This window comes from Cenococcum geophilum (assembly GCF_001692895.1).
Source record: "Cenococcum geophilum 1.58 unplaced genomic scaffold K441scaffold_6, whole genome shotgun sequence".
Lineage (NCBI taxonomy): Eukaryota > Fungi > Ascomycota > Dothideomycetes > Gloniales > Gloniaceae > Cenococcum > Cenococcum geophilum.
Window position 1 is genome coordinate 2,783,620 of NW_027137564.1, and position 25,640 is coordinate 2,809,259.

General features: G+C 49.7%; 7 protein-coding genes across 7 annotated transcripts; 3 read left to right on the forward strand and 4 right to left on the reverse strand.

The window, feature by feature from the left end:
* Positions 1-1,236: 1,236 nt before the first annotated feature.
* On the reverse strand, positions 1,237-4,539 carry K441DRAFT_603902 (DUF221-domain-containing protein). The gene is made up of 7 exons (XM_067645325.1): positions 4,351-4,539; positions 4,132-4,296; positions 3,191-4,072; positions 2,787-3,129; positions 2,405-2,737; positions 1,789-2,350; positions 1,237-1,740 (listed from the first exon to the last, which is right to left on the reverse strand). Exons 1-7 carry the CDS (start codon positions 4,477-4,479, stop codon positions 1,653-1,655), a joined length of 2,502 nt encoding a protein of 833 aa, XP_067508255.1. The 5' UTR covers positions 4,480-4,539; the 3' UTR covers positions 1,237-1,652.
* A 156-nt stretch (positions 4,540-4,695) lies between these two features.
* K441DRAFT_543285 (pachytene checkpoint component Pch2) lies at positions 4,696-6,509 on the forward strand (the record flags this gene model as incomplete). Its single annotated transcript, XM_067642729.1, has 7 exons — positions 4,696-4,767; positions 4,814-4,889; positions 4,945-5,194; positions 5,242-5,297; positions 5,344-5,702; positions 5,842-5,931; positions 5,988-6,509. The coding sequence occupies 7 exons, from the start codon at positions 4,696-4,698 to the stop codon at positions 6,507-6,509; spliced, it is 1,425 nt and encodes a 474-aa protein (XP_067508256.1).
* A 2,010-nt stretch (positions 6,510-8,519) lies between these two features.
* K441DRAFT_674301 (MFS general substrate transporter) lies at positions 8,520-10,399 on the forward strand (the record flags this gene model as incomplete). The annotated part of the gene is made up of 4 exons (XM_067650739.1): positions 8,520-8,783; positions 8,834-9,213; positions 9,264-9,697; positions 9,756-10,399. 4 exons carry the CDS (start codon positions 8,520-8,522, stop codon positions 10,397-10,399), a joined length of 1,722 nt encoding a protein of 573 aa, XP_067508257.1.
* Positions 10,400-12,394: 1,995 nt separating this feature from the next.
* K441DRAFT_629016 (Kif17 kinesin) lies at positions 12,395-13,926 on the reverse strand. Its single transcript, XM_067646218.1, has 2 exons — positions 13,772-13,926; positions 12,395-13,254 (listed from the first exon to the last, which is right to left on the reverse strand). The coding sequence occupies exons 1-2, from the start codon at positions 13,876-13,878 to the stop codon at positions 12,633-12,635; spliced, it is 729 nt and encodes a 242-aa protein (XP_067508258.1). The 5' UTR covers positions 13,879-13,926; the 3' UTR covers positions 12,395-12,632.
* Positions 13,927-13,975: 49 nt separating this feature from the next.
* Positions 13,976-16,286, reverse strand: K441DRAFT_542428 (uncharacterized protein; the record flags this gene model as incomplete). Its single annotated transcript, XM_067642690.1, has 3 exons — positions 13,976-15,572; positions 15,626-15,773; positions 15,836-16,286. 3 exons carry the CDS (start codon positions 16,284-16,286, stop codon positions 13,976-13,978), a joined length of 2,196 nt encoding a protein of 731 aa, XP_067508259.1.
* Positions 16,287-17,190: 904 nt separating this feature from the next.
* Positions 17,191-18,082, reverse strand: K441DRAFT_654061 (uncharacterized protein). The gene has a single exon (XM_067647637.1). The coding sequence runs from the start codon at positions 18,068-18,070 to the stop codon at positions 17,570-17,572; it is 501 nt and encodes a 166-aa protein (XP_067508260.1). The 5' UTR covers positions 18,071-18,082; the 3' UTR covers positions 17,191-17,569.
* Positions 18,083-20,211: 2,129 nt separating this feature from the next.
* K441DRAFT_603919 (uncharacterized protein) lies at positions 20,212-24,488 on the forward strand. Its single transcript, XM_067645326.1, has 5 exons — positions 20,212-22,506; positions 22,562-23,108; positions 23,157-23,763; positions 23,817-23,898; positions 23,951-24,488. Exons 1-5 carry the CDS (start codon positions 20,445-20,447, stop codon positions 24,406-24,408), a joined length of 3,756 nt encoding a protein of 1,251 aa, XP_067508261.1. The 5' UTR covers positions 20,212-20,444; the 3' UTR covers positions 24,409-24,488.
* Positions 24,489-25,640: the final 1,152 nt, after the last annotated feature.

A 25,640-nucleotide genomic window follows, 5' to 3' on the forward strand; every position in this document is an offset into this window, starting at 1 on the left:
CTAAAACTATATTTGATAGAGTTACGAAGCTCGCTGAGTATATTTGGCTTACTTGTAGGAAGCTCTATATGCCTGGAACCCACCTTGCCGTTAATAAGACGATTCAGCGCTTTATGGGTTGTGTACCTGAAATTATTAATATCCTATCTAAACCTATACCCGAAGGCTTTAAAATATGGGTTCTGGCGAACGACGGCTATGTATTAGACTTTATGTGGCACGCTAAAGGTGATAAGAAAGGCCTAGTTAATTTAGATATGTTTTTTATTGATAAAGGCTTTTTAAAGACGCAGGCAGTAGTCCTTGATTTCCTCCTCCAAAAAGACACCGAAACAGAAGAACGCCTCTACCTACCTAGAAAGCACGTTGTTTGGCTTAATAATCTATTTATAAGCGTTAAGCTTCTTACACAACTATAAGGCCTTGGTATTGGAGGCGTAGGAACCGTTCGGATAACTAAAACAAAGCGCGAGGAATAGGGGGACCTTAAAGGCGATATTAAGGTGGTTATAACTGTAAAAGGAAAGGAGAAGAAGAAGAAGGTGCCTACTAAGCAAATTAACTAGAGGCTCGCAGACCTTAAATTAACCCACGTGGCTTAAATTTTATGGGGAGAATTGTATGGCGTGCTTTCTAAAGACGGCCTAGTAATAGAATTTGCTTGGAAGGATGCTAATGTAGTGCTTTTTATAAGTACTGTTGATGACGGTAAGTTAAATACCTTAATAATGAGGCTTAAAATCTAATAACGTTATACATCGCTAGGTTGCCATACGAAAGTTACTATGCGGAAACGTTTTTCCCTTACTGCTAGCGGTGCCAAACAGACTCGGAAGGTCTTTGGCGATAAAGACGAGAAGGAATTGCCTATTCTTACCTTTATTTTCTACTATAATTACTATATGTGTGGGGTGGATATTGCAGATTAACGACGCTTATATTTTACAACACAGAGGACCTATATACGGACCTAGAAACCTCTATTTCACTTCCTAATTAATATAGTTATTAACAACTGCTTCCTGCTGTCTTTCTATACTCCTACCAATCGCTAAGCAAGCCGTAAAGACGGCCATAAGCAATTTTAAATTGACCTCCGCAATATATTATTTAAACGCTTGATTTGCAAGCAAAAGGCACCTATATATAAACATCTTCCTTGACGTTCTACGGATGATATTATATAGGTTCCTACAGCGCAGCATAAGCTAATTAAGCTGTTTACCAAGGATATTAATTACTTAGCTTGCATAGAGGGTGGTAGACATACTCAGGTGAAGCGTACAGGTGGTAGGAAGTCTCTATTAGAGCTTTCACCAAATACTACAAGGAAACCTCGCGATAGTAAGGAATAGGAGAGGCGTGGGCGTGCTCCAAGGACTCATTTTGGCTGCAGTATCTGCAAAATACCGTTCTGTAGAAATGATGACTGCTGGAGGCCTCATATTGAGCGACTCGACTCCAAAGATTAAGCTTATATATCAATATAATATGAAATCAAAAGCTTCGTATTTCTGAGTACGGGCATCAGATTCAGCTAATCTGATTGGCTGGCCCTTATCGATAACCTACGGACCCGAATTGACGTGCTAAGGGATACAACAATCTTGAATACGAGAAGGATCTCTATACGTTAATGGCAATTATGGAGTTCATACATCCCCCTCGCCATTAGTGCTAGGAGTTGCAGAGCTATATCCACTTCTGGCATTCTTATCTGCGATCCACACATCGTCAAGACTTTACAAAGTTAGAACCTTATACCACTAACACAACTGGAAAACTTACGACATTATTAGGCTTGGATTGATAAAGCGTAAGCCACTTTCGCGAGCCTCGTCAATCGTCAGACTGGCGCGTAGTCTAGGCATGTATCTCCGTCTAGGCGAGTACAATTCTTCTTGATGCCCTTGATCTAAGTCCGAATGCTCGGCACGCCTGAGACTTCTTAAGGCTATGAATTTCATAAGCGGTCTGTAAGTCCTGCTGTAAACGTAGCTGAACCAAAGCGTTGCAATGACCAGGGGAATGATGAGCACGGATCGCTTATAAGCTTGCTTCAAAGCTAATTGCCCGGCTGTTGTGAGCTGGAACATGACCATGCCAACAATAACACGATCACAAATCATCATCCAGCCCTTTCCGGTCGAGTGTTGGCGGTGGTCCATAGCGTATAGTAATTGATATTTATGAACAAAGTGGCCAATCATAAAGTACGCCAGGCCTGAAAGCAATACCATCCAGGATGAGCGGAGAACACTGTACACCATGCAGATGATAAAGATGAGCATGGTTTGTGGCAAGTAGAAGCCGTAGCTGAAGACGGGGGGTTGTACGAGTTCTGCATAGTCTGGTGTTGCCACAATATTAGTTATAGGATTGACGTAGCTCGTTGTGAACGTACCGCGAGGAGTCTTCGCTCCCATTAGATTAATTGGATACAACGTAAGGCTACCGAATTCCATGAGTCGTAGTGGAAAGAGACCGAGGCCCTGAAGGATTATAAAGTCTACGTAGAATAAAAGCAGCTTTTGCAGCGAATTTGCAAGAGCGTTGGCAATGCTTGATGTGTCCTTGAGGCTGTCGCCAAACCGCTCGAACATGTCGACTACGCCAGAAGCCGTACCCAAGGCTGTAAAGATAACGAAGAAGTTGAAGAATGTAAAAAAAAAGTTCTTGGAAATGACGGATAGTTCCACATCCCCCTGTGATATCATTCCTTGAAGATTTGCTAACCCTGATTTGAATTTTAGTGGTTGCTTTAGGGAGTAGCCATAGAGACTTACAGTCATAGAAATACGGCACGGCAACGTTCAACAAAGTTAGTGCTAATGTTGGCAACTGTGTATTGACAATAGATTGTAAATTCGGATGGCTGTCCAGCAAGTCCGCCAGGCTAGGCCAAACTTCATGTATAGAACATGTGTTTAAAGCACCGGCCACCGGGACAAGCAAGATAGTCCAGAGTACGGTAAGGATACTGATAAACGCGGTGATCGACCAAGCTCTCAGCATTCGTTTGGAGCGGGGAAGATACGTATTTGGCCAGACAACATCAGATGGAGCAGGGCTATTGTTTGCTAGCAGCTGCAGTGGAGAAGGATCGAGCACGGCTTGAATAGCCATTTGCTAAACAGATAAAGACCTGCATTAGGTGTTGAAAAATTTGAACAGAACACGAATTACTCACAGCACTGGCTACGCTATCCATGGTGACAAAAGCCAAAGGTGTTGCTTCGAAATCTTTCTTTCGTAACGCCTTGATCTGCTCATCTAGCCTTCGAAGCTTTTCTTCATAGTAGTCAATGGCATCCACATTTTTACATCTAAGCTTGAATCGGCCGTACCATATCTTCGCCATAGGGCGCTTGCGAGCGTAAGGTGTGATGTGGGCAGGGTCCCCGTTAATGTCATGGAGAAGATTACTGTCCTCGCGATCGTCATCTTGGTTTACTTCAGGGCCAGGTGGGGATGGTTGAACGATAGGCAAAGTTTCGAGACTGCGTTCCACACGGCGTTTTCCCAAATGTACGGTCCAGGCTTCCTCCAGCTTTCTGAGCACAGTCATCCTCTCCACCATGCGGCTGTCCAATTCTTTCCAATTCTTGCATAACATCACAGTCTCCACTTTGCCAATCTCCAAGCTCTCGACAAATTCCTTTATCTTCTCCTCTGATCTGAGCTCTGGCGGAATTCCGGACAGTCGAATTGTACGGTCTGTGATTGTCGTCTGGCTCCCAAGGTACTCCTGCCGCACCTCTATGATCTTCCTTGTTTCCGAGACAATCAAGTACATTGCAAGCCCAGTGAATAGGTATGCGAATACAAGGTACATCCAGAGGTAATCCGAGCTATATTCAACTGGCATTCTTAAAACTTGTCCCCATTCTGATCGTACCTCTACCCGCCCAGGTGCATGTATCGAGCCCGTGACAAACTCCGTAGAGTTACTTGGTATTTTACCTTTCACATCTTTGTCTGGGTATTGGTCATGAACCGGCTTAATGACAACCAGGGCGAAGAACAGAGTAACACTAAGGAACTTGATGGCCATCTTGAAGAAAGCCAGGTACTAAGTGGGACATTTAGTCCAAAGTTTACCGCATTATATATTTCCAAAAGAATTCGTACCACGTAGGCATCCAGACCTGCCGAAGCCAACACCTGTTCCTCTGTGATCCTCCATAGTGGTAGTATCCAGCCAAAGAAGCTGTCCGGAAGTTCGGGGAGGGCGGTCGCTTGATCGCTCTGCTTCTTGCGAGCAGCATAGAGACCTTTCCATCGCGGGCGAAGAAACTGCAGCGCCTGTGATTAGCGCGTTGTGGTAAGCTGTATAGCGGCAGTACTCACACAGAAAGCCATCAATGCTCCGAAACCGAGCGCGACAGAGATTGTGATCTGGATGCTCGTATCTCGGGGGTGTTCGGTGCCCCATGGATCATCCAAGCCCTTCTTGCAAGTAGGAGAATTATCCTTCATCGTTGAAGAGCGGCCGCGACATGCGCTTCGTCTTGCGATTGTCAAAAAGTTTGTTCGTGTGCTTCTATCGCGTTGGCAGCCGATGACGCCGAGATGCAGCCAGCCGTTTGACTCTTGCCCCCACGCAATTTGCCTGCCTTCAGCCACCAACCAACCAGCTCCAAGAGCCGCCCCCACGCTGTCAACCAAGTCAGGATGGCTTCATCATCGGCAGTAATGCTTAAACCTTCACTTCACGTTGAAGTCAGACTTAAAAACGTGGGCGGAGCATTCGTACGAACTGATCTGGTACTTTGCCTCAGGTACTTGTAGCCTTCTCTCTCTGACTTCGCAGGTTCGCGAAGAGGTCCTGGAATGGCTCTTAAAAAACTTCGTGCATCTCAAAATTGATCAAGAGGTAGAGAATTATGGTGGGTCTCTTAATTATTTCCTAACTATCTACATGTTTCTCTGATAGTGTTTAAGATAGTCTTCCTCACGCCTATCTCATTGAGTCTATCAATGTCGTCGATTTCTCTGATACTGAAGGTGAGACGTCATTTCACAGACTTCAAGATGTGCAGCTTGATGTGCAAGCCTATGAGCTTCATGAAAGCGAAGAAGATAGTCTACCAAGAACTCGCAGCATACATCATGAAGGAGAGGATGAAGATGCCATACCTCAAGTGCGGGTAACTGCTTTACCCGGCAAGTCTCTTAACGGTGTTTGGGAATCGTGAGGACAACAGAATCGTGACAGCTCGCCTAGGCTAATTTGTGCAGTCTGGTTTTCAACAACGGAATTCCGGCTCGTTTGCTACGGTTTACTATTCGAATGAGTGTGTTTAAGCTGATGTTGGATCACTTCATAGCTGACTTTGGTAGTGTCTATCATGAAGAACCCAGCTCTGAATTTGACTGTACTCAACTGGAACCGTCTGATTCTCCTCTACGGTCCTCCTGGCTCCGGGAAGACCACCCTCGCCAAGGCCCTTGCTCAAAAGCTTACCATTCGCATGGGCAAACAATTTACCCGGGGTAAACTTGTCGAAGTCAATTCTCACTCGGTACTCAGCAAGTGGTTTGGTGAGAGTAGCAAACTTGTAGGTAAAATGTTCGATAGCATTCATATTATGGCCGAGGAGGAAACGACTCTGATTTGCGTTCTCATCGATGAGGTAGAGACTTTAACTAGTTCTCGGGAGAGAGCTGCAAGTGGGAATGAGTGTGGTGACGCAGTGAGGGTGAGTTTAGCTAATCTTGAGGGGTGTACAATTATTCGAGATCCTGCTTGGAGGGGAAGCGTCGTAGTTCTTGATGGTCACACTCAAACTTCCTATCAGTTATAGGATCATGAACCACTTACTAATTCCAGTCCAACAGGCCACCAACCAAGTCCTCACAGCTCTCGATCGTCTACGACACCGACCAAATGTAATTGTGTTCTGCACTAGCAACCTCATTAACACCATTGTAGGCAGATGCTTCAGCCGCGAGTCACTGCTTTTCTAATTTCTTAAAACATCTAGGACCCAGCCTTCCTCGACCGTGTCGACGTAAAGCAACATATCTCAAACCCTTGCCCAGCGGCCGCCTATGAGATATTTCGTACTAGCCTCAACGAGCTAATCCGCTGTAACCTGCTTGTTCCCTCATCTGACTCAGACGACGTAGTTGAGGACTCAGACGACGTTGTGCAGCTCGTAGGTGATTCTCCGTCCATTTCCTCTGTCTCTGGAGGAGATTGGATCCTCATGGATCCCTGCACCATTCCCACGCTACTGTACATGAATGTGCACCTCTGGAACCGAACGAACTGCCCAGCACGGAAGCTGTGGCGGATTGCACAACGGTGCGAGGGCTTGAGCGGGCGTACGTTGAGACGTTTGCCTTTCTTGGCACTCGCACTGCATATACATGGCGAATCTTGTACGGTGCGTGAGGGTTTGGCAGTACTGGCAATGGTAGTGGACGAGGAGACGGGAAAGGGAGGTGAGCTCAAGCGTGAGGCTATGGAAGAGAGGGAGACCTTCCACACGTCTTTTCCTTGAACTTGATGACTGAAGGGATAGATGATAATACTATGTAGTCTGCAGTATGCGGCCTGCTCTCCACTACACCGCCTCTTTGCATCTCGTTGTAAGCGCCTGTTGATCTTGGCGATCAAACGGCATAATTCCATATCTTTTTAAGTACCAAGCACGACCATTTAACGTATTTCTGCCTATTTCAGGTATAATCGAGTGTAATTCCGCGCAGTTTAATCGGCACGATCAACACGCACTTATCCCTTCCGCAGGTGTATTTCGTCCTACCGTTATCGATAAGAGCTATCCAATAGAATCAATGGGAAAGGCTCCGTGATTATACGGTGTTCGCGCACGGTCCACCTCTCTGAGGACGTCACCAGCGGAAGGGATAACGAGATGCAAAGAAGTGGTGTAGATGCGATATGCTCTGATCTGGTATTGATATGAGTTGCTTGGCGGATTATCTTACTAAGGGAATGTTCGGTTGCAATCTGGAGGCCTCAGATTCAGATTCAGAATCCGTTGATTCGGAGTGATTTCGTCTATACAGCTTCTGAAATGGAGCTCAAAGCTCCAGGTGCAGATCCCATTCCAATATGAAGGCTCTAGATTAGTGCAATTTACAAAGCCACAGGCGCGTGACAAATTAGGAAGGAACGCGTTCTTTCTGCCGGTCTTGCAGTTCAGTTTTGCCTTAGTCACTCCACTAAGAGGACGAGGCTCAACCGCCGACAGTTGTTCGTCGCAAAGATATCCCTAATTGGTTAGCCACCAACGAGATTAATTTTGCCGTATCAAGGCCTCGTATTAAACGAGAGAAGGGTATTTTAACCAGATACTGATTGATCCACACCTTTTGCAATGGACAAAAAGAGGACGATTTCTGATCTCAATGCCGCCCTTGAGGAATATCTCTGTGACGGGCAGCTGAGGGTTCTCGTACTTTCTCAGCTCCAGGAATCGGTCTGATGGAAAGCTAGCCAAGACATAAAATTAATGCAATGTAGACCATGTGCTTCATACGCATGCTCCGTTGTTGCATCACAGGTTAATGAGTCATCTTACGTGTGCATATCATCAGAATCTCTCACCGCAATAAGGGGGGGGTGAGGAGGCGTTGGTGGGCTGGAGCCTGTTTTGCGCAAGAGCTGGCGTTGCAGGGCTGAAAGTCTGTTTGCATGTGTCTTCCTTTGCATTCGGTCCCTCGGCGAAGCACGAAGAGCGAGACCAGGCAAACATGAAAAAGGGCGCTGCAATTTTACAACCAGGATGCCCCGCGCAACGGCCAAAATAGGAGGGTGCGCTTGGGCCTAGGCCAGGCGAGAGGCCAGTGTAAACCTACCCGGCCCGCCGTTTCGTGACGGGGCAATTGATCCAGGGAACGGAAGCGCCGCCGATGCAAGCTCCAAGTTGACGTTATTATGGTTAATCCAACTTCCTGCTGATGCAAATCCCCTGTAAGGCGGACGCATAGTCAGCCCAAGCAAGAGCAGTGTAACCACAATCAAATGACCAGAAAAGGCTGCAACGCGGCCAGGCATTCTCAAGCGCAAAAGTAGTCGTGCCGCCATACGGACGCAACACGAACAATGCGAGTATCGGCAGGTGAATCCAGGGTAGCTTGGCTGGTGACTGGCACGGTTTGCTGCCACGCTCCTTAGTCCACGGACGAAAAGTCTCGCGACAAAAGGATGTGCCCAATCGGAACATGCAGCCGATAGGAATGCGAACGTTCGGGATTTCAGTGTCCCGCTCGCTAAAATGAGATTGCCGACGTTTGCATCAAAAGAAAGAGCAATGGCCAGATCAAGATGGCGAAGAAAGGCTGAGGTGTTCCACTTGCGAGCTTCGTCCGCCTCGAATCTCTTCTGCTATATAAGTGCCTCTCCTCAGGCAACTATCTTGTATAGTTTATAGTTTGATACAAATCCACACCTTCGCTCCTTCACTCCCTCATTTTAAATAAAAGCACTGCTTCGTTCAATGACTCTCAACACAAAAGACTCTCTTCGCCCACCAAGCACCAGGAGCATGGCTGGCGACACAGATTCAACCTTCAGCAAGAGCGCTAATCCTTCGGTCTTCGAGAAGAAAGAAATCGCTACAGAGAATGCCGCCGAAACCTCCGAGATCCGTTCAATCCAAGAGAAGAATGAAACTCCTGTCGCGGCTCAAGTAGCAGAGGAAGAGAAGGAAGACGCAGCCTCAGAGGAGGTTGAGCCTGAATATCCCGCGTCATGGAAACTAGCCATGATCACAATTGCTCTTTGTCTTTCCGTGTTCTGCGTGGCATTGGTAAGTTCGGCTCGCTTCAAACGCCGCTCTTTACAGCTAACACATGTCAGGACAATACGATTATTGCCACCGCTATTCCTAGGATCACGGATCAATTCAAGGCACTGAACGACGTTGGCTGGTATGGAAGCGCATACCTTCTTACCACCTGCGCGACCCAGCTCATCTTTGGCAAACTCTATACCTTCTACTCAATTAAATGGATATACCTATTAGGCCTTGCAATTTTCGAGGTCGGATCACTTATATGTGGTGTTGCGCCAAACTCCAATGCTCTCATCGTTGGAAGAGCTATTGCTGGTCTTGGTGCTGCTGGTATCTTTTCGGGTGCCATTCTCATTGTTGCGCATACCGTGCCTCTGCACCAGCGTCCCGTTTACACTGGCCTGATTGGAGGCATGTACGGCATTGCTAGCGTCGCCGGACCACTGTATGTGAACATTGCCTGCAACATTAAGAACTTGACTGACTGGTCTATAGTATGGGAGGAGCATTCACTGATCGTCTGACATGGCGATGGTGTTTTTATATCAACTTACCTTTCGGAGCTGTGACCGCGATCTTTATCATTTTCTTCTTCAAGGCTCCAAGAAAGGTAAAGAAGACGGCCGGAACTCTCTGGGAACACCTTCAGCACTTTGACTTAATCGGCACCTCATTCTTCATCCCCGCCATAGTCTGCCTGCTTCTTGCTCTCACATGGGGTGGCTCAAAGTATGCCTGGGGCAACGGTCGGATCATCGCCCTTTTCGTTCTCTTCGGAGTTTTGATCATTGGGTTCATCGCCGTTCAAATCTGGAAACAAGAGGACGCCACTGTTCCACCTCGCGTTTTTAAGAACAGAAACGTCTGGGGAGCAGCATGGTTTGGAGCATGCCTTGGCGCTTCATTCTTCGTCCTTGTCTACTTCATTCGTAAGTCATCTGTATTGATTCCATTTTAAGCCCTCATTCAGCGCTAACAACTTTTCAGCTATCTGGTTCCAAGCTATTAAAGGCGTGAGCGCCGTGAAGTCTGGTATCATGAACCTCCCATTGATTATGGGCCTCGTAGTCCTCTCGTTGTCCGCTGGTATCGCTGTTACTCTTCTCGGTTACTACACTCCCTTCATATACGCCTCATCGGTGCTCATGTCTATCGGCGGCGGCCTCCTCACAACCTTCGCCACGAACACCGGCCACGCCAAATGGATCAGCTACCAATTCATCTACGGCGCCGGTGTAGGATTGGGCATGCAGCAGACCCTCATGGTCGTTCAAACCGCGCTCCCCGACGCCGACGTCCCGATCGGCACAGCCATCATGATGTTCGCCCAATTGCTAGGGGGCGCGCTGTTCATCTCCGTCGGCCAGAATGTATTCACGAATCAGCTCATCAAGAACCTCAGCAATGCAGTCCCGAACCTCGATCCCAGCCTCGTCCTGCGGACCGGCGCCACAGAACTAAAGCACGCGGTCCCATCACAGTACCTGTCCGGCGTGCTGAGCGCATACAACAGGACGCTGACGCAGACCTTCTACGTCTCGGTCGCGCTGGCAGTGATGTCGATATTCGGCGCCGTGTTTGTGGAGTGGAAGAGCATGAAGGGGAAGAAGGTCGGCATGGCTGCAGCTTAGATGATCTCCCCCGTTCCCTTCTCTCTATCTACTTTAATCAGATCTTCGCGCATTTTGAGTCAGAATTTGACCTGTCCAGCGACTGTCCAGCGTTCTATCTCGAGCTCAAATACCCGCATAGCATTGTCCCGGCGTTCCTGGTCCTTTTTGGTTCCCTCTTCCGATCACAAAACCACCTTGACACCTCCATACTATACACCCCGTAGACATAGATCGTCACTTTACGGTCATTTTTTTGGCCTCGAGTTATCATAGGCATCGACGGTTACACATTAATTGTTTCATTTCTTGTACACTGGTTTTTTGCTTGCAGCAGTTTTCACTGTATAAGTATTGCAGTGGCCTGGGCCCAACTCTTCTCTACTATACCCCTAAATATAAAGCAAGAGGCGCGCGTCCGCGGTGGATGGGATAGCGCGCGAGGATTAATGAAGACGATTTGCTGTGGTGCTTTGAGAATTCTATGCTGTGCTGTGTGAAATACATGCAAGTTCGTATTTGATGTCCGTCTGAACTGAGGTCTCTCTGACTTTACGATCTATGGAGTGATATATCTAAAGAGCTTCATGACTTTCCTGTCGGACATGATAGGCTTTGTAGATACGGACACATGCATTATAGCCATGACCTTGTAAGGCTCACCTTAAGCAGCTATTTTACTGCATGGAGTCTTATCCATCTTCCGAATATCACCATAGTCGGGAATAAGATGTTCCCCGGCTGGTTTTGACATGTAAGCCAAACAGACACGCGGTTGACAAAAAGCTAGCACTGCAAAATACCCCAGACTACAAGAACGTCAGAAGTTGCCCAGTTCTACAGCTCTGTTAGGTCATAACCATGCTCTTTTCAAAATATCCGACTACCCTAAAACTTTAAGTCGGTCTAAAGTATACTAATATAATTATATTATTAAACACCCTTAACATTGTGTGGTGAATCTGCAAACGGGACGACCCTTTTGCAGTGCCATATTTTTTATCAACTACGTGACAGACCAACGAAAGGGTGGCCTAACAGGCTGCAAAGAACGCTTGGCTTCTTAAAAGCAAACGAAGTAAAGCGATGAACTGCCTGTGGTACGACATAAATCTCCGCTAACCTTTGCGTGACAGTAGATTACTTCTCTTTATCCTTAAATTCGGCTTCGCGGTAATCCGCGGGCACACCCTCGTCGCCCGTTATGGAGATGATTGCGGATCTTACCTCGATAACTGGTAATTGTTACGGTGACTGCGGGCCCGTCGCTGGCATAAATTGTTGAAATGTCTCTCGCCAGGCATGCAGATTTTCTCTGGGAGATCCAAAAGAGAACATCAAAGCCTGATGAATTTCTTTAGCGGAGCAAGCGCTGGACTTCTCAAGTTCTTCTCTGAAGCCAGCCGTACCAGAGATTTTGTATCACTCAACTCTTTTAGTGCGTCTCTAAGTAAATCTTCGTTGAATGAAAGAATTGTCAACAGCACTTTTATTGATAAACTGGGTGGTATTTCTACCGAGTCACCACGAAGGTTTGGGACTTCCTCACAAGAACGGGCGAGCGCCTTTGCAATCGAGCCTTATTAACCAGGCCAATCCGACGGCTCTAATTAAGAGGCCAATCTAGCCGTCTAGGCCTTAACGATCCAGACTAACCACGCTGTGTTACGGTCTCTTCAGGTATGTAGTTAAGAGACAACAGAAAAGTGTGCTGCGGAGCTCTCATCTTGGGCAATAGACGCTTTGTGTACCTCTTGGCAGTTTTAAAAAAATTACCTGCTGTCGACCATGNTCAATGCAGACTCAATTAGTTAGACCGGATTAAGACTAGATCAGGTGTCGCTAGGTTACTGCCTATCTAGTATACATATTGCGGCTCTAGAGCCAGATTTAATAGACAGAGTTCTCATTGATCGTCCGTCCGACACCTGCATTAACAACTAATGCGAAACAAGGGCTATTCAGTCTATATATATTTCTCTGAAGCTCGTTATAGCGACGTGCTGTGCGCAGTTTCCATGAATTACTCGCTTAAATTTACGGTATCTAGTTGAAGTATTAAACACTCATGCTAAGGTACTGATTTAAAAACACGTCAAACTTCCAATTACTGAAACGATATTACTTGTTTCATTCTTAGACTATATCATTACACAGATATAATAGACGAAGAAGAAGGGAGTTTTTGGCAAGAAGTCTGAGCTAAGTTAATCACTACAAACTGTGTATCGTACTGAGAAAATCATTTCTATTATTACGTCTGCCATTCTTTTAATAGATCAAGAGATTGTAGCGTAAAGGGATGATCCGCACCAAGTTTTGCCCGCTGTAACTTTGCACAATTAGCCATTAAGTTGGTAGCTTCGTCATAGCGGGCTTGAGACCTCCATGTCCACGCAAGGTTGTGCATGCTGAGCAGTGTTTCTGGATGGTCCACACCAAAAACTGCCTTCTTCATGGTGAGTGCTTCTGTTCCTAGTCTCTCAGACTCAACAAATATTCCTTGACTGTCGAGTGCCAATGCAAGGTTACCAATACTGATAAGCGTGTGTGGATGCTCTGGCCCAAGCACCTTCTCATATCCTTCTAGCGCCCGCCGGTACATTGCTTCGGCCTCTTCGTACTTGCCCTGGCTCTTCAATACTGACCCAAGGTTGCTGACGCAGGTAAGCGTATCTGGATGCTCTGGCCCAAGCACCTTCTTATATCCTTCCAGCGCCCGTCGGTGCATTGCTTCGGCCTCTTCGTACTTGCCCTGGCTCTCCAACACCGATCCAAGGTTGCTGACGCTGGTGAGCGTGTTTGGATGCTCTGGCCCAAGCACCTTCTCTCTTGTTTCTAGCGCCCGCCGGTGCATCGCCTTCGGCCTCTTCATACTTGCCCTGGCTCAACAACACCGACCCAAGCATGCTGACGCCTGGTGAGCGTGTCTGGATGCTCTGGCCCAAGTACCTTCTCAGATCCTTCTAGATCTCGCCGGTGCATTGCTTCGGGCCTCTTTGTACTTGCCCTGGCTCGATAACACCGACCCAAGGTTGCTGACGCTGGTGAGCGTTATTATAGATGGCTCTTGGCCCAAGCACCTTCTTATATCCTTCCAGCGCCCACTGGTGGCATTTGCCTTCGGCCTCTTCGTAACTTGCCCCTGGCTCTCCAACACCGATCCAAGGTTGCTGACGCTGGGTGAGCGTTTTTTGGATGCTCTGCCCAAGCACTTCTCTCTTGTTTCTAGCACTTGTCGGTGCTCGCTTCGGCCTCTTCGTACTTGCCCTGGCTCTCCAACACCGACCCAAGGTTGCTGACGCTGGTGAGCGTATATGGATGCTCTGGCCCCAAGCACCTTCTCAGATCCTTCTAGATCTCGCCGGTTGCATTGCTTCGGCCTCTTCGTACTTGCCCTGGCTCTCCAACACCGATCCAAGGTTGCTGACGCTGGTGAGCGTGTTTGGATGCTCTGGCCCAAGCACCTTCTCTCTTGTTTCTAGCACTTGTCGGTGCATCGCTTCGGCCTCTTCGTACTTGCCCTGGCTCTCCAACACCGACCCAAGGTGCTGACGCTGGTGAGCGGTATATGGATGCTCTGGCCCAAGCAACCTCTTATATCCTTCTAGGCGCCCGCCGGGCATTGCTTCGGCCTCTTCGTACTTGCCCTGGCTCAACAACACCAACCCAAGGTCGCTGACGCTGGTGAGCGTGTCGGATGCTCTGGCCCAAGCACCTTCTCTCTGTTTCTAGCACTTGTCGGTGCATCGCTTCGGCCTCTTCGTACTTGCCCTGGCTCAACAACACCGACCCAAGCTTGCTGACGCTGGTGAGCGTGTCTAGATGCTCTGGCCCAAGCACCTTCTCTCTTGTTTCTAGCACTTGTCGGTGCATCGCTTCGGCCTCTTCGTACTTGCCCTGGCTCGATAACACCGACCCAAGCTTGCTGACGCTGGTGAGCGTGTCTGGATGCTCCGCTCCTAGAGTGGCCTCCATTGCCTCTAAAGCACCTCGGCCCATCTCCTTCGCTACCTGGTAGTTTCCCATTTCGCTTGCATACCACGCAGCCTTAAAAAGAACTGACGCCCACGCCCGTAGCGCGCCACCATCGGTCGGCCGGTACGATACTGCTGCTTGAGCGTGCGGAAACAACGCTTGACATGCTTTCCAGTTTTTGTGCCGTCCCACCGGGTAGCTGTCATCCATAAGCGTGACGTACTTCTCCCTCCAGCCCTCTATCTCGCCCTGCAGCTCGAGCCATTTCCTTGTTGAGAACTGCACAAGTCGGTGCATCTTAAACTGGTGCCCGTCTACGCCTGTCGCAACTAAAGAGAAACTCATCAACGTATTCAAGTCGTCCTCAAAGTTAGAGCTGGCATCGTTGTCTCCTTGGTAGCGGCCACCGAGCAGAGACTCCGGAATCCCCTGCCGATCAAAAAGACTCATGAGCGACAGTAGCCGCGTTGCCGAAGGCCTCTCTCTGCGGATGTGCTCGAAAGATATCTGCCAGGTAGCAATGATAGAGTTTGACGCCGTGTTATCCCTACGAGAGTCCCCGATGTCCATGTCTAGCAGTTTCGCTCTGTCTCGGTCGCCTTTGTGGAGATCCTGCAGATATGTCGACACTGTAACACGCGGTGCCCTTTGGCTGATGTAAGCGGCGGCCTGGGTGATCGCAAGGGGCATGTAGTCAAGCGCCTCGGCTAGCGCTACCGCATCGTCCTGTTTAAAGTTATCCTCAAGCTTATTTCGGAGCAAGGCTAGAGCGTGTGCTTGGTCCATTGGATGGACTCTAATAGTGTCCGCGTAGCTTCCCGTTAGTCGAAAGGCTACGTCTCGGCTCCGGGAGGTGATAAGAATAGATCCATTTGGTGATTGAGGCAGATACTCTAGCAAAGCGGCTACCGCATTGCTAGAAGCATCGTCTTTACTGCCTTTACGTCTGTCTAACTGACAGGAGAAGACGTCTAAATCGTCCGCATTGTCAATGATCATCACCCAGCGACCATTTGCCTCATCGCACAGCCAGCTGTAGACAAGCCTCAGGATATCCACATCTGGCTGATCCCAGCCAGGAAGCTTAGCTCGTTCGGCGATCTTCCGGTAGCCTTCTTCGAACCTTACTGTGCTGCTTGCATGTACCCAGAATATAAAGGTAGCTGGCGATTTTTCTCGTACCCGGTACGAGTACTCGACGGCAAGCTGCGACTTTCTTTCGAGCTTGTCAGTTAATGCCTTAGGGATAACACTAGGCTTGCTACCTACCCAACGCCACCAAGGCCAACAAGTGCTACTCTGGACGCAGGCTGCCGGCTCTTGCAATCTATTTGGGTAAGGATATCACGATCTACAAAGTGTGGATCACGCCGGAAGGGGACGGTAGAGAACGGGGCGGGACGGGATAGGGTTCGGTCTATCAAGAACGGACTGTCAGAATGTAGATATACTACTACCTAGAACGCGAGAGAGTCATACCTGCTAAGGGTCCTAATGTGGATGTGGCGGTGTGGTGGTATGTCAGCGTCTGGATATATCCCCGGACCACCGCTGTTATCTTTTCCACCTTTGCGTCATACCGAAGGCTCCCAAGTGCCTTCCTGCCTCTTCTGGTCCAAGAGTCGCCCGATACGGGGAGCGCTTTCATAATTACATCATCTAGTAACTTTATCTGTACTCCACACCCTTTAACAGCAGGGAGGAGAGCCTTTTTGGTTTCATCTTGCATAGATCCGGCATCGATCGCCGCTTTTGTCTGCCGGAGGGCATCCAGCAGTACGGGCAGTTCAGCATTAATGTGGCGGAACGCTTCCGGGACATCTCCTAGCTTGGACTGATATTCTTTAAGACGTTTTAGAACCTGGGAGCCAAAGTCAACGAGCTGGATTATGCTAGCGACGATGCCGACTACGGCTAGAGCTTCCGCCATCTCATCGCAATAATTCTCGAAGCACGAGGTAGACTATGTAGAAAGAAGAGAGCAGTTACGTCCATAGGAGGATGTTGAGAATGCGAACGACATTTGGCAGAGCTCTTCAGGTGGGCTATTGCCGCGTAAAGGAACGCTGGGCTGTGCAAGTTGAAGCGGGGCCTCCACGTGTTTGGGGGTTGACATGCTGGCCAGGCGCGACGAAAACTAATAGTAGCATACTAAGGTACAGCCGGTCAGGTATTATAACGTGACAGAAGGTAAGTAGGAGGATTATAAATGTATGGTATTCAAGAAGTCTGCCAGCAGACGCTAAGATGGCACTTGCTGAGAGCTCGCGGGAGCTAGCAGGAAGGGCGGCCGAGCCGCACTGATCAAACCCTGTGGATCAAGAACTGGTGATAATTCCGGTGGCGGTGTAGCTTTGGAAGTAGATCTAGGAAGGGCCTTAACCGGAATGCAGGGTATTAGAAGCTATCCCGGGTGCGGCATAGACAAAAACCGAGAATTGCAGGAAGACCGCATGGGGAGAATTCCTGGAGTGCGCAGGGCGGAAGCCGATTTTGTAACGAACGCAAGGACCTTTTTGGTTGGTTGGCTAGGAGAATCAAGTTGAAGACGTACGCTTCCCCTTCTCCCCCTTAACTACGTCTCCGTTGTGGCCGCCAAAACGCGAATACAACGCTGTCTCTGCAATTGCCGATGAAATTTGGTAATATCGTACGGGTGGAAACCTCACGATATTTGACAAAGATCACGACACTGTGGAGGAAGGCCGATCGCAAGTCCGCTAGAAGCAAGGTTCTTGCAGCCAAGCATACGGCTTCGCTACAATTACTATGTACAGTTGGTGGCATTCAAGCAAGATTAGATGCGCGTACCGAATTTGAAATTTTGCAGCGCTCGCTAAGGGGGTGGAAGCTGGTCGTGCTCATCACTGCAGTTGAAGATTCGAGAAACATCGTAAGGGGCTGAGTGGATCATATTATCCTGCTTCATAAGTTCGAGGAGACTATCCCTGATTGCCGGGAAATGGTGTGGGAAGCAATTGGCATCGGTTCACAGTACCAATTAAATCGTGATATTTTATCTCATAGCAGGTGGCATCCCTTCCACCCACCCTGATATCGAGTTGCAAAAGTATTTCTTAACCACACAATGCTTCTCGAAGCGCGTTCAGAGCCCACGGCATCAATTCCCCGAACTCCGAATCTGCCCTAATCCCATTAACCGTTACAGGTTCCCGAAACCCATCTCTTAACATCGTTGCCGTCGCCCAACCTCTAATACCTAAACATCACAATCCCTGCCCTCTCCGGATCCACCTTCCCCAACAACGCCTTATCAGCACCATCCAGCGCCAACGCCCCATTAATAACCAAGCTAACCGCGCGCCCCAGCACATCCGCATACCTTTCCCGAACCTCCGGCCGCACATGCTCGACCGCGATGACCGAGTCCAGCCACTCGCACACCTGCTCGTGCTGCCACTCCGCCTGGTACCCGGCGGCGGCGCCCGCGCGCATCTGCGCCAGCGTCCACGGCGACCAGCCCACGATGGGCGCGCGGGCGCTGACGGGGAGCACCAGCGCGGGACACCCGTTTAGCAGGTGGAAGATCAGCGTGCCGCAGCCGGGCCGCCGCGAGGTGCTCCACATGTTGGCGCGGAAGGGCGAGATGGCGGTGAAGAGGACGATGAGGCGGTTGGTCGAGATGTCGTGGGTTGGGTCCGGGTCGCAGAGGGAGAGGACCGAGGGGGTTTCCGAGAGGAGCTTGTGCGCCATTGCGTAGTCGGCTGGGAGGGTGTTAGTATTAGTTTTCAGGGAGCGAGGGGTGTGTGCGGATGGAAAAGGAGGTGAGGAGGTGGGAGGTAGGGCGGATAAGACGGAGAGACATACCGCCGACAAACGGGCCAAAGAACTGCGCAACCGCAAAGTCATTCGTCCTTGGCACCTGCGGCGTCCTGGCACTCGCAAACAGATACGGGCAAAACCAACCCTTTGCGCAGTCCTGCGTGCTCTTGGCAGGATAGATACCCGCGAAGCGCAGGTCGGCGTCGACGCCCATCAGCTTGTGCTTGATGCCGACCTGCAGGCTCTTGACGTTGGTCGTCTGCAGCATCTTCTCCTCCTCGGGCAGCATGTGCTCGATGATGCCCTTGTCGAGCGCCTGCTCCACGATCTGGAACACGCCGTACTTGAGAACCGTGCTGCCGACGATGGCACCCGCGCCCGACGACACCACTTCCGAGATGAAGCTATCCGCCCCGAACATACCGCTGACGAGGCTGTCGGCGCCCTCGACGAGCGGCGCGCCCACGAACGCGAACGTCGTGAACAGCACCGCGTCCCGGTACCGCACGTTCGGCAGCGTCACCGGGTTGTTGTCGCCCCAGGGAGACAGCGAGGCGGGCATTTTCAAAGCGGAGGTCGCGGTTTGCACAGAGGCGCGCGCCACGCGGCCGACGAGCGTGTCGCCGAGGAATCGCTGCACCTTCCCGGTCTTCTTCTCGTCTTTGGCTTCGGTTGGTTTCGGCGGGCCGAAGTTTCCCGGCATCATTGGCATCATCGGCGCGGGGGACGTGAATAGCCCGCTTGGGGCGGTTTGGGTGTAGGCGGGCTGCTGGGGAGCGATCATCTGCTGGGCTTCTTGCTGGAGGGCTTGCAGCTTCTCCGGCGGCATATTTTGCACAATTTTCTGGAATTGCTGCTGCTGTTCTGGAGACATCGTTGGCGGATACTGCAGAGGCTGCTGGGGCGCCATTGGCTGCACCATTTGCTGGGGAGCTTGCTGTACAGATTGGAGTGATTGCTGCTGGTTGACTGGCATAGCCTGTTGTTGGGGTACTCCCATGGGTTGAAACTGCTGCTGCTGCTGCTGCTGCTGCATTGGAACTTGTTGCATTGGAACTTGTTGCATTAGAGCCTGTTGCATTGGAACTTGTTGCATTGGGGCTTGCTGTATTGGGGCTTGCTGTATTGGAGCTTGCATGTATACTTGTGCAGGCTGGCCTGCTGCGGGAGTTTGTGAGGGAGGATATCCTTGTGGTGTTGGTGTATATGGTGGAGGGGGAACAGACGAATTGGGGTCGAATTGTCCCATAGGGGAGTTCTGTTGATGCATGAGCGGCATGCTGGAGAGCTCTACGGCTTCACCTTCGCAGTGGGGTTTTTTTCTACAAGCTCTTGCTCTGTACCCTGTAGAGCGCTGTGTCTAACGCGATGAGATCTAGCGCGGTAAGATCGAACGAAGACTGTATGAACGTAAAGACGGTAGAAAAAGCGAGTGAAAGAAAGAGAGTAATCAAGAGATTCAAACTTTTGACAGAAGGAAGAAAGAGAAAGGTAGACGGGGTTGACGTCCCTTTCAGGCTGAGACTCAGCCGCACTGAGGCGCTCGATACTTTACCAATTGGGGTGTCAGAAGCCGAGAGGCCGCTTGCTCAAATAAGCGAAGGGGCTCTGGAACCGTGCCAAGACATGTTTTTCGGTATAGGGCAGTTGTTCGCTCGGAGGATTGATGTCTTGGTGATTTCCTGGGAGGCGCTCAAGCGCTTTGCCAGGCGGCCGTTGCTACCCAGTTAGTGTTTGCGGGTAATGCCCGAAAACCTTCTCCCGGTCTCAGCGCTTCTATCACGTAGCCTGGTGTAGCTTTGGCCGTCAAACAGCCGGATTCTCCAGTAATATGGCGGAGAGACCTTCTATGCATCTTACTGCTTCTCGCTGCCTCTCCTGCATGCGGCTGCCAAGTGTGACGGAGGCCGGGAGGTCGACCTCGAGCGCGCGTATGTGTAGTGGCCACCCCGCCCAATCATGACCACTCATCGCCCTTGGGCGCGTCCAGCAGGCTATGGTGGTGTCTGTCTTTCTACCGACCCTGCCCAATATCCAGTGCAGGAGCGAGAGAGGACTACGTAAGTAAGCACCTGCGACTGGGAGCCTTTAGATCAAGGTATATCTGGCTTTCTGGCCTGTGGCCCCTTGAAATACAACCCATCGACTTCTGCGACAGCCCTCCTTTCCTTGTATCTGCGTAAGCGTCATATTTACCCCGCGACCACCCACGCTCCCGCTTGAGCTCACCTGCAACCATTCCCAAAAATAAAAGCCCCGTCGCCTGTCATTGCGGGATATCCAACACAAATTTATCCCGTAAGCGATGGATGGCCGCCGCCAGGGACGACCGGAGGAGGAGCTCTTCTTGCGGCCCGCCGCAGAAGCTCCTGATACTCCTACCGTCGGTCCCCTGCGGATCAACAAGATAGAGTCAGCTTCTGCTACCTCCCCTCCGAGAGCTGGCTCCGCTGGGAGTGCCACCGAAGGCGGTTTCTCACGCCCACCGCCTATGCCAACCTTCCCAGTCCCTCCAACGAGTCCTCCGACTGCGCCGCTACCCTACCCAGACGACCGAAATCGCCAGCAAGTTCCTCCTCGCACAGCATACACCCCATTGTCAGAGCGAGACAGAATTGCAAAAAACTCTACGCCTCCCGAGGGAAGAAGACGTCGATCGAGCACTACGCAACCGTTAAACTCTCCCCGCACAAAGTTCGATGGCAGTGATCCAAATAGGCCCTCAGTGTCGGGATATGCTCATGCTCCTAGAGCCGGAGAAGGCCGTGATGGAGGAACACAACCCTCAAGACTTGCAGAAAGGCGGGGGACTGCGCCCAAGCCGTTACCGGAGTCTCCAGGACCAGACACTCCTGACAAGGAGGGTTTGTTCCAGAGGGCACCGGCAAGGCAAGGCACCATGCCTGCGGAACCGCCGAACCCATTCCCGGAGTATCACCAGCAGTACTGGCCTCCCCCAGGCCCTTCTTCTCCCCCAGGCCCGAGCCTCAATATTCCAAACCCAGGTGGTGTCAATAGATTGAGCTCTTCTGCTTCAACTTCGACTACAAGAGCGCAAAGAGGCTCCCCTCCTCCGCCAGAAACACCTATCATTCCACCTCCAAGCGGCGGTATTGAAGCTCGTTTTGCTGCAGCTGGTATTGCTGGCCCATCAACACTGAGCGGCCTTCAAGCTCAGAATGCAGCTGCGGCTCAACGCAGTAGCGCTTATGCTAGCACCCAACCCAGAAACAATGTGCCCACATCTACACCAACCCCTCCCCAACAACAACAGCAGCAGCAGCCACCGAGACGGCCTTGGACACCTACTGAACAGCCGGGAAGTCATCCGCATGGTCCGCCCACGGTTTATCAAGGACCAGATGAAGTTGCGAGTCCGCCTACCCAACCTGTCTTGTCACAGCCGCCTACAAATGCAGCGTCTCTACCAAGAACCAGTCAAATGCCTACTGAGCATCCAATCCAGCAAGATATGTCACGGATGCAGCTTAATGACGAACCTCCCCCAGCTTATTCTAGCATCCCCCAATCCTCGGCAAATAATGCTTCAGGCACAGCGACGGCTCAAGGTTATGTGAACGAGAAGCGAAACACTACCATTGTTACGCCAACCCCTGCGCCAGGCGTCATGAGCGATCCAAACGTTCAGGCCCATCCTGCCTTTGCGAACGACTCTCGCCAACAGGTCTGGCCTTCTCCACAGCAGCAAGGACCAGCGGGTATGGCTCCAGTCCAAGCGCATGCGAGTGCGTCTCCTGGGCCAGGATCAGGACTAGGACCAGGACCAGGACCAGGACCAGGACCGGGACCTGGACCTGTACCTGGACCTGGACCTGGGTTGGGACCGGGACCGGGACCGGGACCAGCTTCCCCACCACCATTGCCAGAAGGATGGATTGCACATCTAGATTCAAGTTCAGGACAGTACTACTATATCCACCTTCCGACTCAATCAACACAATGGGAGTTTCCAAAGGGACCAACGCCACTGAATTTGCACGAGCCTATGTCTCCCACTGGCACATTTGTGAACCCCTTAGCTTCCCCTGGGCTAGGTCAGTTTGGTGGCAAGACACCAATGGCTTCTCCTGGTTTCCCCCCGCAAGCGGCAAACTATCATGGTGACATGATGGCTATGGCAGGAATTGCAAGTCCGCTTGCTTCAGGGTTTACTGGCCCGCCCCCTGCGGCTGGCGTGGATATGTATAAGGTCGCGCCGACAAATAGCGTCTATTTTGGTCCATACTTACGATATACAAATATGGACATTGAGCGGAGTTTGTGGCTAGGATCAATTCTCTTAGTAACGAGCGCTCCACAACCTCCGACAATTCATATCCATCAAAGCGTAGATCTTTCACCAAATCGTACGTCTACTCGTAAGATGACCCTTTTTAATATTTCTCGCTAACACGTGTGTAGCACGGCAACTCAAACCCAACGCCATTTTTACCCACCAGTCGTGGGTTTTCTACAGATATGACATCGACCTAAGGATGGAAGATGATCATAGTGCGAAATGGACCTACGCCATCACTTCTCATCTAGGATGTACTCGTTTTGAATTTCTGGTGGCAGGACGTAATGAAACAAGTTGGCGATTCATAGCGCATTCTGGGAACGACTTTTCGTTGAATGTCAATGCTAATGAGAGATCGAAGCTTGGCGGTGTTGGTTTCATGTGGAAGGATATTCTGCAAAAGAACACTGAGTGCGGCGGCTTTCATGTGCAATTGGGGCTTGGCGACCAGATCTACGCGGACCGCTTGTGGAAAGAGATTCCTCTCCTCAAACAGTGGACAGCGACGAGTGGTAAGGAAAACCGTAAAAATGCTCCGTGGACAGCGAAACACGAGGAGGAAGTCTCTCATGCATACTTCCACTATTATACGAGCCACTTCGACCAGCCGCATCTAAGAGAGGCTTTCGCTCAAATTCCCCATATCCTGTCACTGGACGATCACGATATGTAAGTCTGCCTACATATCAATCTATTTTCCCGCTAACAAAATGATAGATTTGACGGATTCGGATCGTACCCTGAATACATGCAGTTCTCGAACATGTTTAAGAACATTGGGAGAATTGGTATAGAGATGTATCTTCTATTCCAACACCACACCACGCTAGAAATTCTTCGCAATGTCAATAACGATCAGGATCTTTTCACTATCACCGGGACAGGGTGGCACTTCCTAAAGTATTTGGGGCCTTGCGTTGTCGTGGCTGGGCCAGATTGTCGATCCGAGCGGAATCCACATCAGGTCATGGCAGGCCCTACCTACCAAGGAATCTTCCCGAAGGTTGCTACGCTCCCGCCTAGCGTACAACACTGTATCTGGATGATCCCGGTACCGATTGTTTATCCTCGCTTGGAATCCGTAGAACACCTTGCCAGCACTATGGCTACAGGAAAGAAAGCCGTTACAGGTACTTTCAATGTGCTTGGTAAAGTTACAAGTTCCGTTGCAGGCGTAGTTGGGGCGAAGAGCGTGGTTGGCGAAGGTTTTAATTCGGTCAAGAAAGCTGTTGGAAAGTCTGGTCTCATGAGTGGAATTCTAAGCCCGTTTGGTGAGATTGATATGCTTGACGAATTAAGAGACCAGTGGACGCATGAGTCGAAGGTAAGGCGGTTACTATGTTTGTGGTTATGGATAGAATTCTAATTCGATTGTAGGATTTGGAACGAACTTACTTTATCAGAACGCTACAAGGTATCGCGCATAACAAATCGCTTCGTATGACGTTCTTCTCTGGTGGTATGTATCTCGAGCTGTTCCTGGCTTCTCTGGGACTAACACGCTTACTTAGGAGTCGACTGCTGCGGCGCTGGTCTTGTGCACGATCCGTCAAAACCCCAAGATCACAAAACCATGTACCAGATCATAACATCCTCCGTAGTTAATGCCCCGCCTAGCAACTATGTTCAACGGCTACTTCATAACAACAAAGCTCTATACATTCCGGCAAATGGCCATCGCAGTACTCACACACCTTCTGATACTAAGGAAGATATGATGGAGATCTTCACTCAAGATGTCAACGGTGCTGCCCGAGAATTAAAGAGGCTCATGGGCAGGAGAAACTACGTAGCATGTGTGATATACGACCCAGAAATTGTCAACGGTACATTTGGGCAAGCTGTGCCTGGACACGGTGGTGGAAAGCTTAGTCTTGCGGTGGACTTCATGGTACAGAGCGACGGTCCGTATGCTGCGCCGATGAAGTATGGACCAGTGATTATCCCGAGCCTAGAGTACGGCCGATAGATGCTGGGGTACTTCCACGCTCTTTCCAGCGGTTTCTCATTGTAGTTAGCGTAGCATGGCAAGTTCGGAGCGGCGATTACACGTGAATATTTAGCTTTTGTTGGTGCTTCTTAGGCTGCAGATAGATGTTACAGCAAATTCCATCTACAGTGTAAAATCCTATTGTCCCATTGCTTATTCGAGTGCTGTATTGGACAGATTATATTATCTTTCCCATGGCAGCTTCCAATAGTGAATGAATTTAGAAAGTGCACACCCTTTGATCGACATACTCCTGCGCCGGTAGCAATCCCAAACCACTCCTGCTGTCTTAATCCTACTTTGGTTACTATCCTCCTACCCAACACGTTATCCATCCCGCTCTTATCCAAACCCTACAACATGCGACCAAGAAAGGAGCGATGTGAAGAGTTTACTAGCAAGAGTCTCCAACCCATTTCTAAAGTCCTCACGTTATTGCTTGAATGCTTACTTATTCCTCGCTATAGATCTATGACACTCGTTAAAGACTCTTGGGTGTTTATCTCATAAATCAGACGCCTCGTGGAGAAAATTTGGGGGAAGAAGGGCACATGCCTACTACCCCCTATAACCGTCCCAATTTTCTACGAAGCGTCTGAGAGCTTTCAGCCAAATTTTAGGGTAATCAACCACCAGAATCTCAAATCACTGCCAAACTTACCATCCCCCCATTGTCTAATTACTCTAAAAATAATACGAGGTAAAAGCTATATTGTAACTTTATTATATAATAAGTTAGATATATTACATTAAACAAATATATTATATCCCCTGTAATTGGGCCATAAATTATAAGAAGGGGTAAAAATCAATTTTCGGAACTTACGGTTACAGGCAAAACTCCTTAGTACGATATGGCTTCTGCAGCCGAGGGTACCGTAACATCAACGGTATCGTTGTATTCAGGTTTTGTATATAAGATACACCAAAAATCAAAATTATAGTATGTATTGTGTATCTACATACGCGAAGCTATAATTGGGCAACTGGTTCTACCAAAGAAAGAGGTAATCGCCACTTGCTTAGTATTTTAAAACCGTCGGTCTTAAATTTGACAATCGTGCCTTAGAGTTACAATAACCTCTTTATTACCAACTTCCTATTATTCCCTATACAGTCGAAGGGTTCGTAAGGCCTCTAGCGCCTCATTAAGCTTAATTTAAGGTTGTTGGGCGTCCTCCTTATCTGTTTCCGCATCGCAATCGGGTCCA

What these genes read in the sequence shown, in the direction of transcription:
- K441DRAFT_654061 (XM_067647637.1), bottom strand. Translation starts at nt 18,070, where the DNA reads ATGGCGCACAAGCTCCTCTCGGAAACCCCCTCGGTCCTCTCCCTCTGC.
- K441DRAFT_603919 (XM_067645326.1), top strand. Translation starts at nt 20,445, where the DNA reads ATGGATGGCCGCCGCCAGGGACGACCGGAGGAGGAGCTCTTCTTGCGG. An exon ending in CGTAGATCTTTCACCAAATC is followed by an intron (nt 22,507 to 22,561) that starts GTACGTCTACTC and finishes ACACGTGTGTAG; the next exon opens with CACGGCAACTCAAACCCAAC. An exon ending in TATGACGTTCTTCTCTGGTG is followed by an intron (nt 23,899 to 23,950) that starts GTATGTATCTCG and finishes ACGCTTACTTAG; the next exon opens with GAGTCGACTGCTGCGGCGCT.
- K441DRAFT_603902 (XM_067645325.1), bottom strand. Translation starts at nt 4,479, where the DNA reads ATGAAGGATAATTCTCCTACTTGCAAGAAGGGCTTGGATGATCCATGG. An exon ending in CAGGTCTGGATGCCTACGTG is followed by an intron (nt 4,073 to 4,131) that starts GTACGAATTCTT and finishes TGTCCCACTTAG; the next exon opens with TACCTGGCTTTCTTCAAGAT. An exon ending in CGTGCCGTATTTCTATGACT is followed by an intron (nt 2,738 to 2,786) that starts GTAAGTCTCTAT and finishes AATTCAAATCAG; the next exon opens with GGTTAGCAAATCTTCAAGGA.
- K441DRAFT_629016 (XM_067646218.1), bottom strand. Translation starts at nt 13,878, where the DNA reads ATGCACCGACAAGTGCTAGAAACAAGAGAGAAGGTGCTTGGGCCAGAG. An exon ending in GTGTTGGAGAGCCAGGGCAA is followed by an intron (nt 13,255 to 13,771) that starts GTACGAAGAGGC and finishes AGCCAGGGCAAG; the next exon opens with TATGAAGAGGCCGAAGGCGA.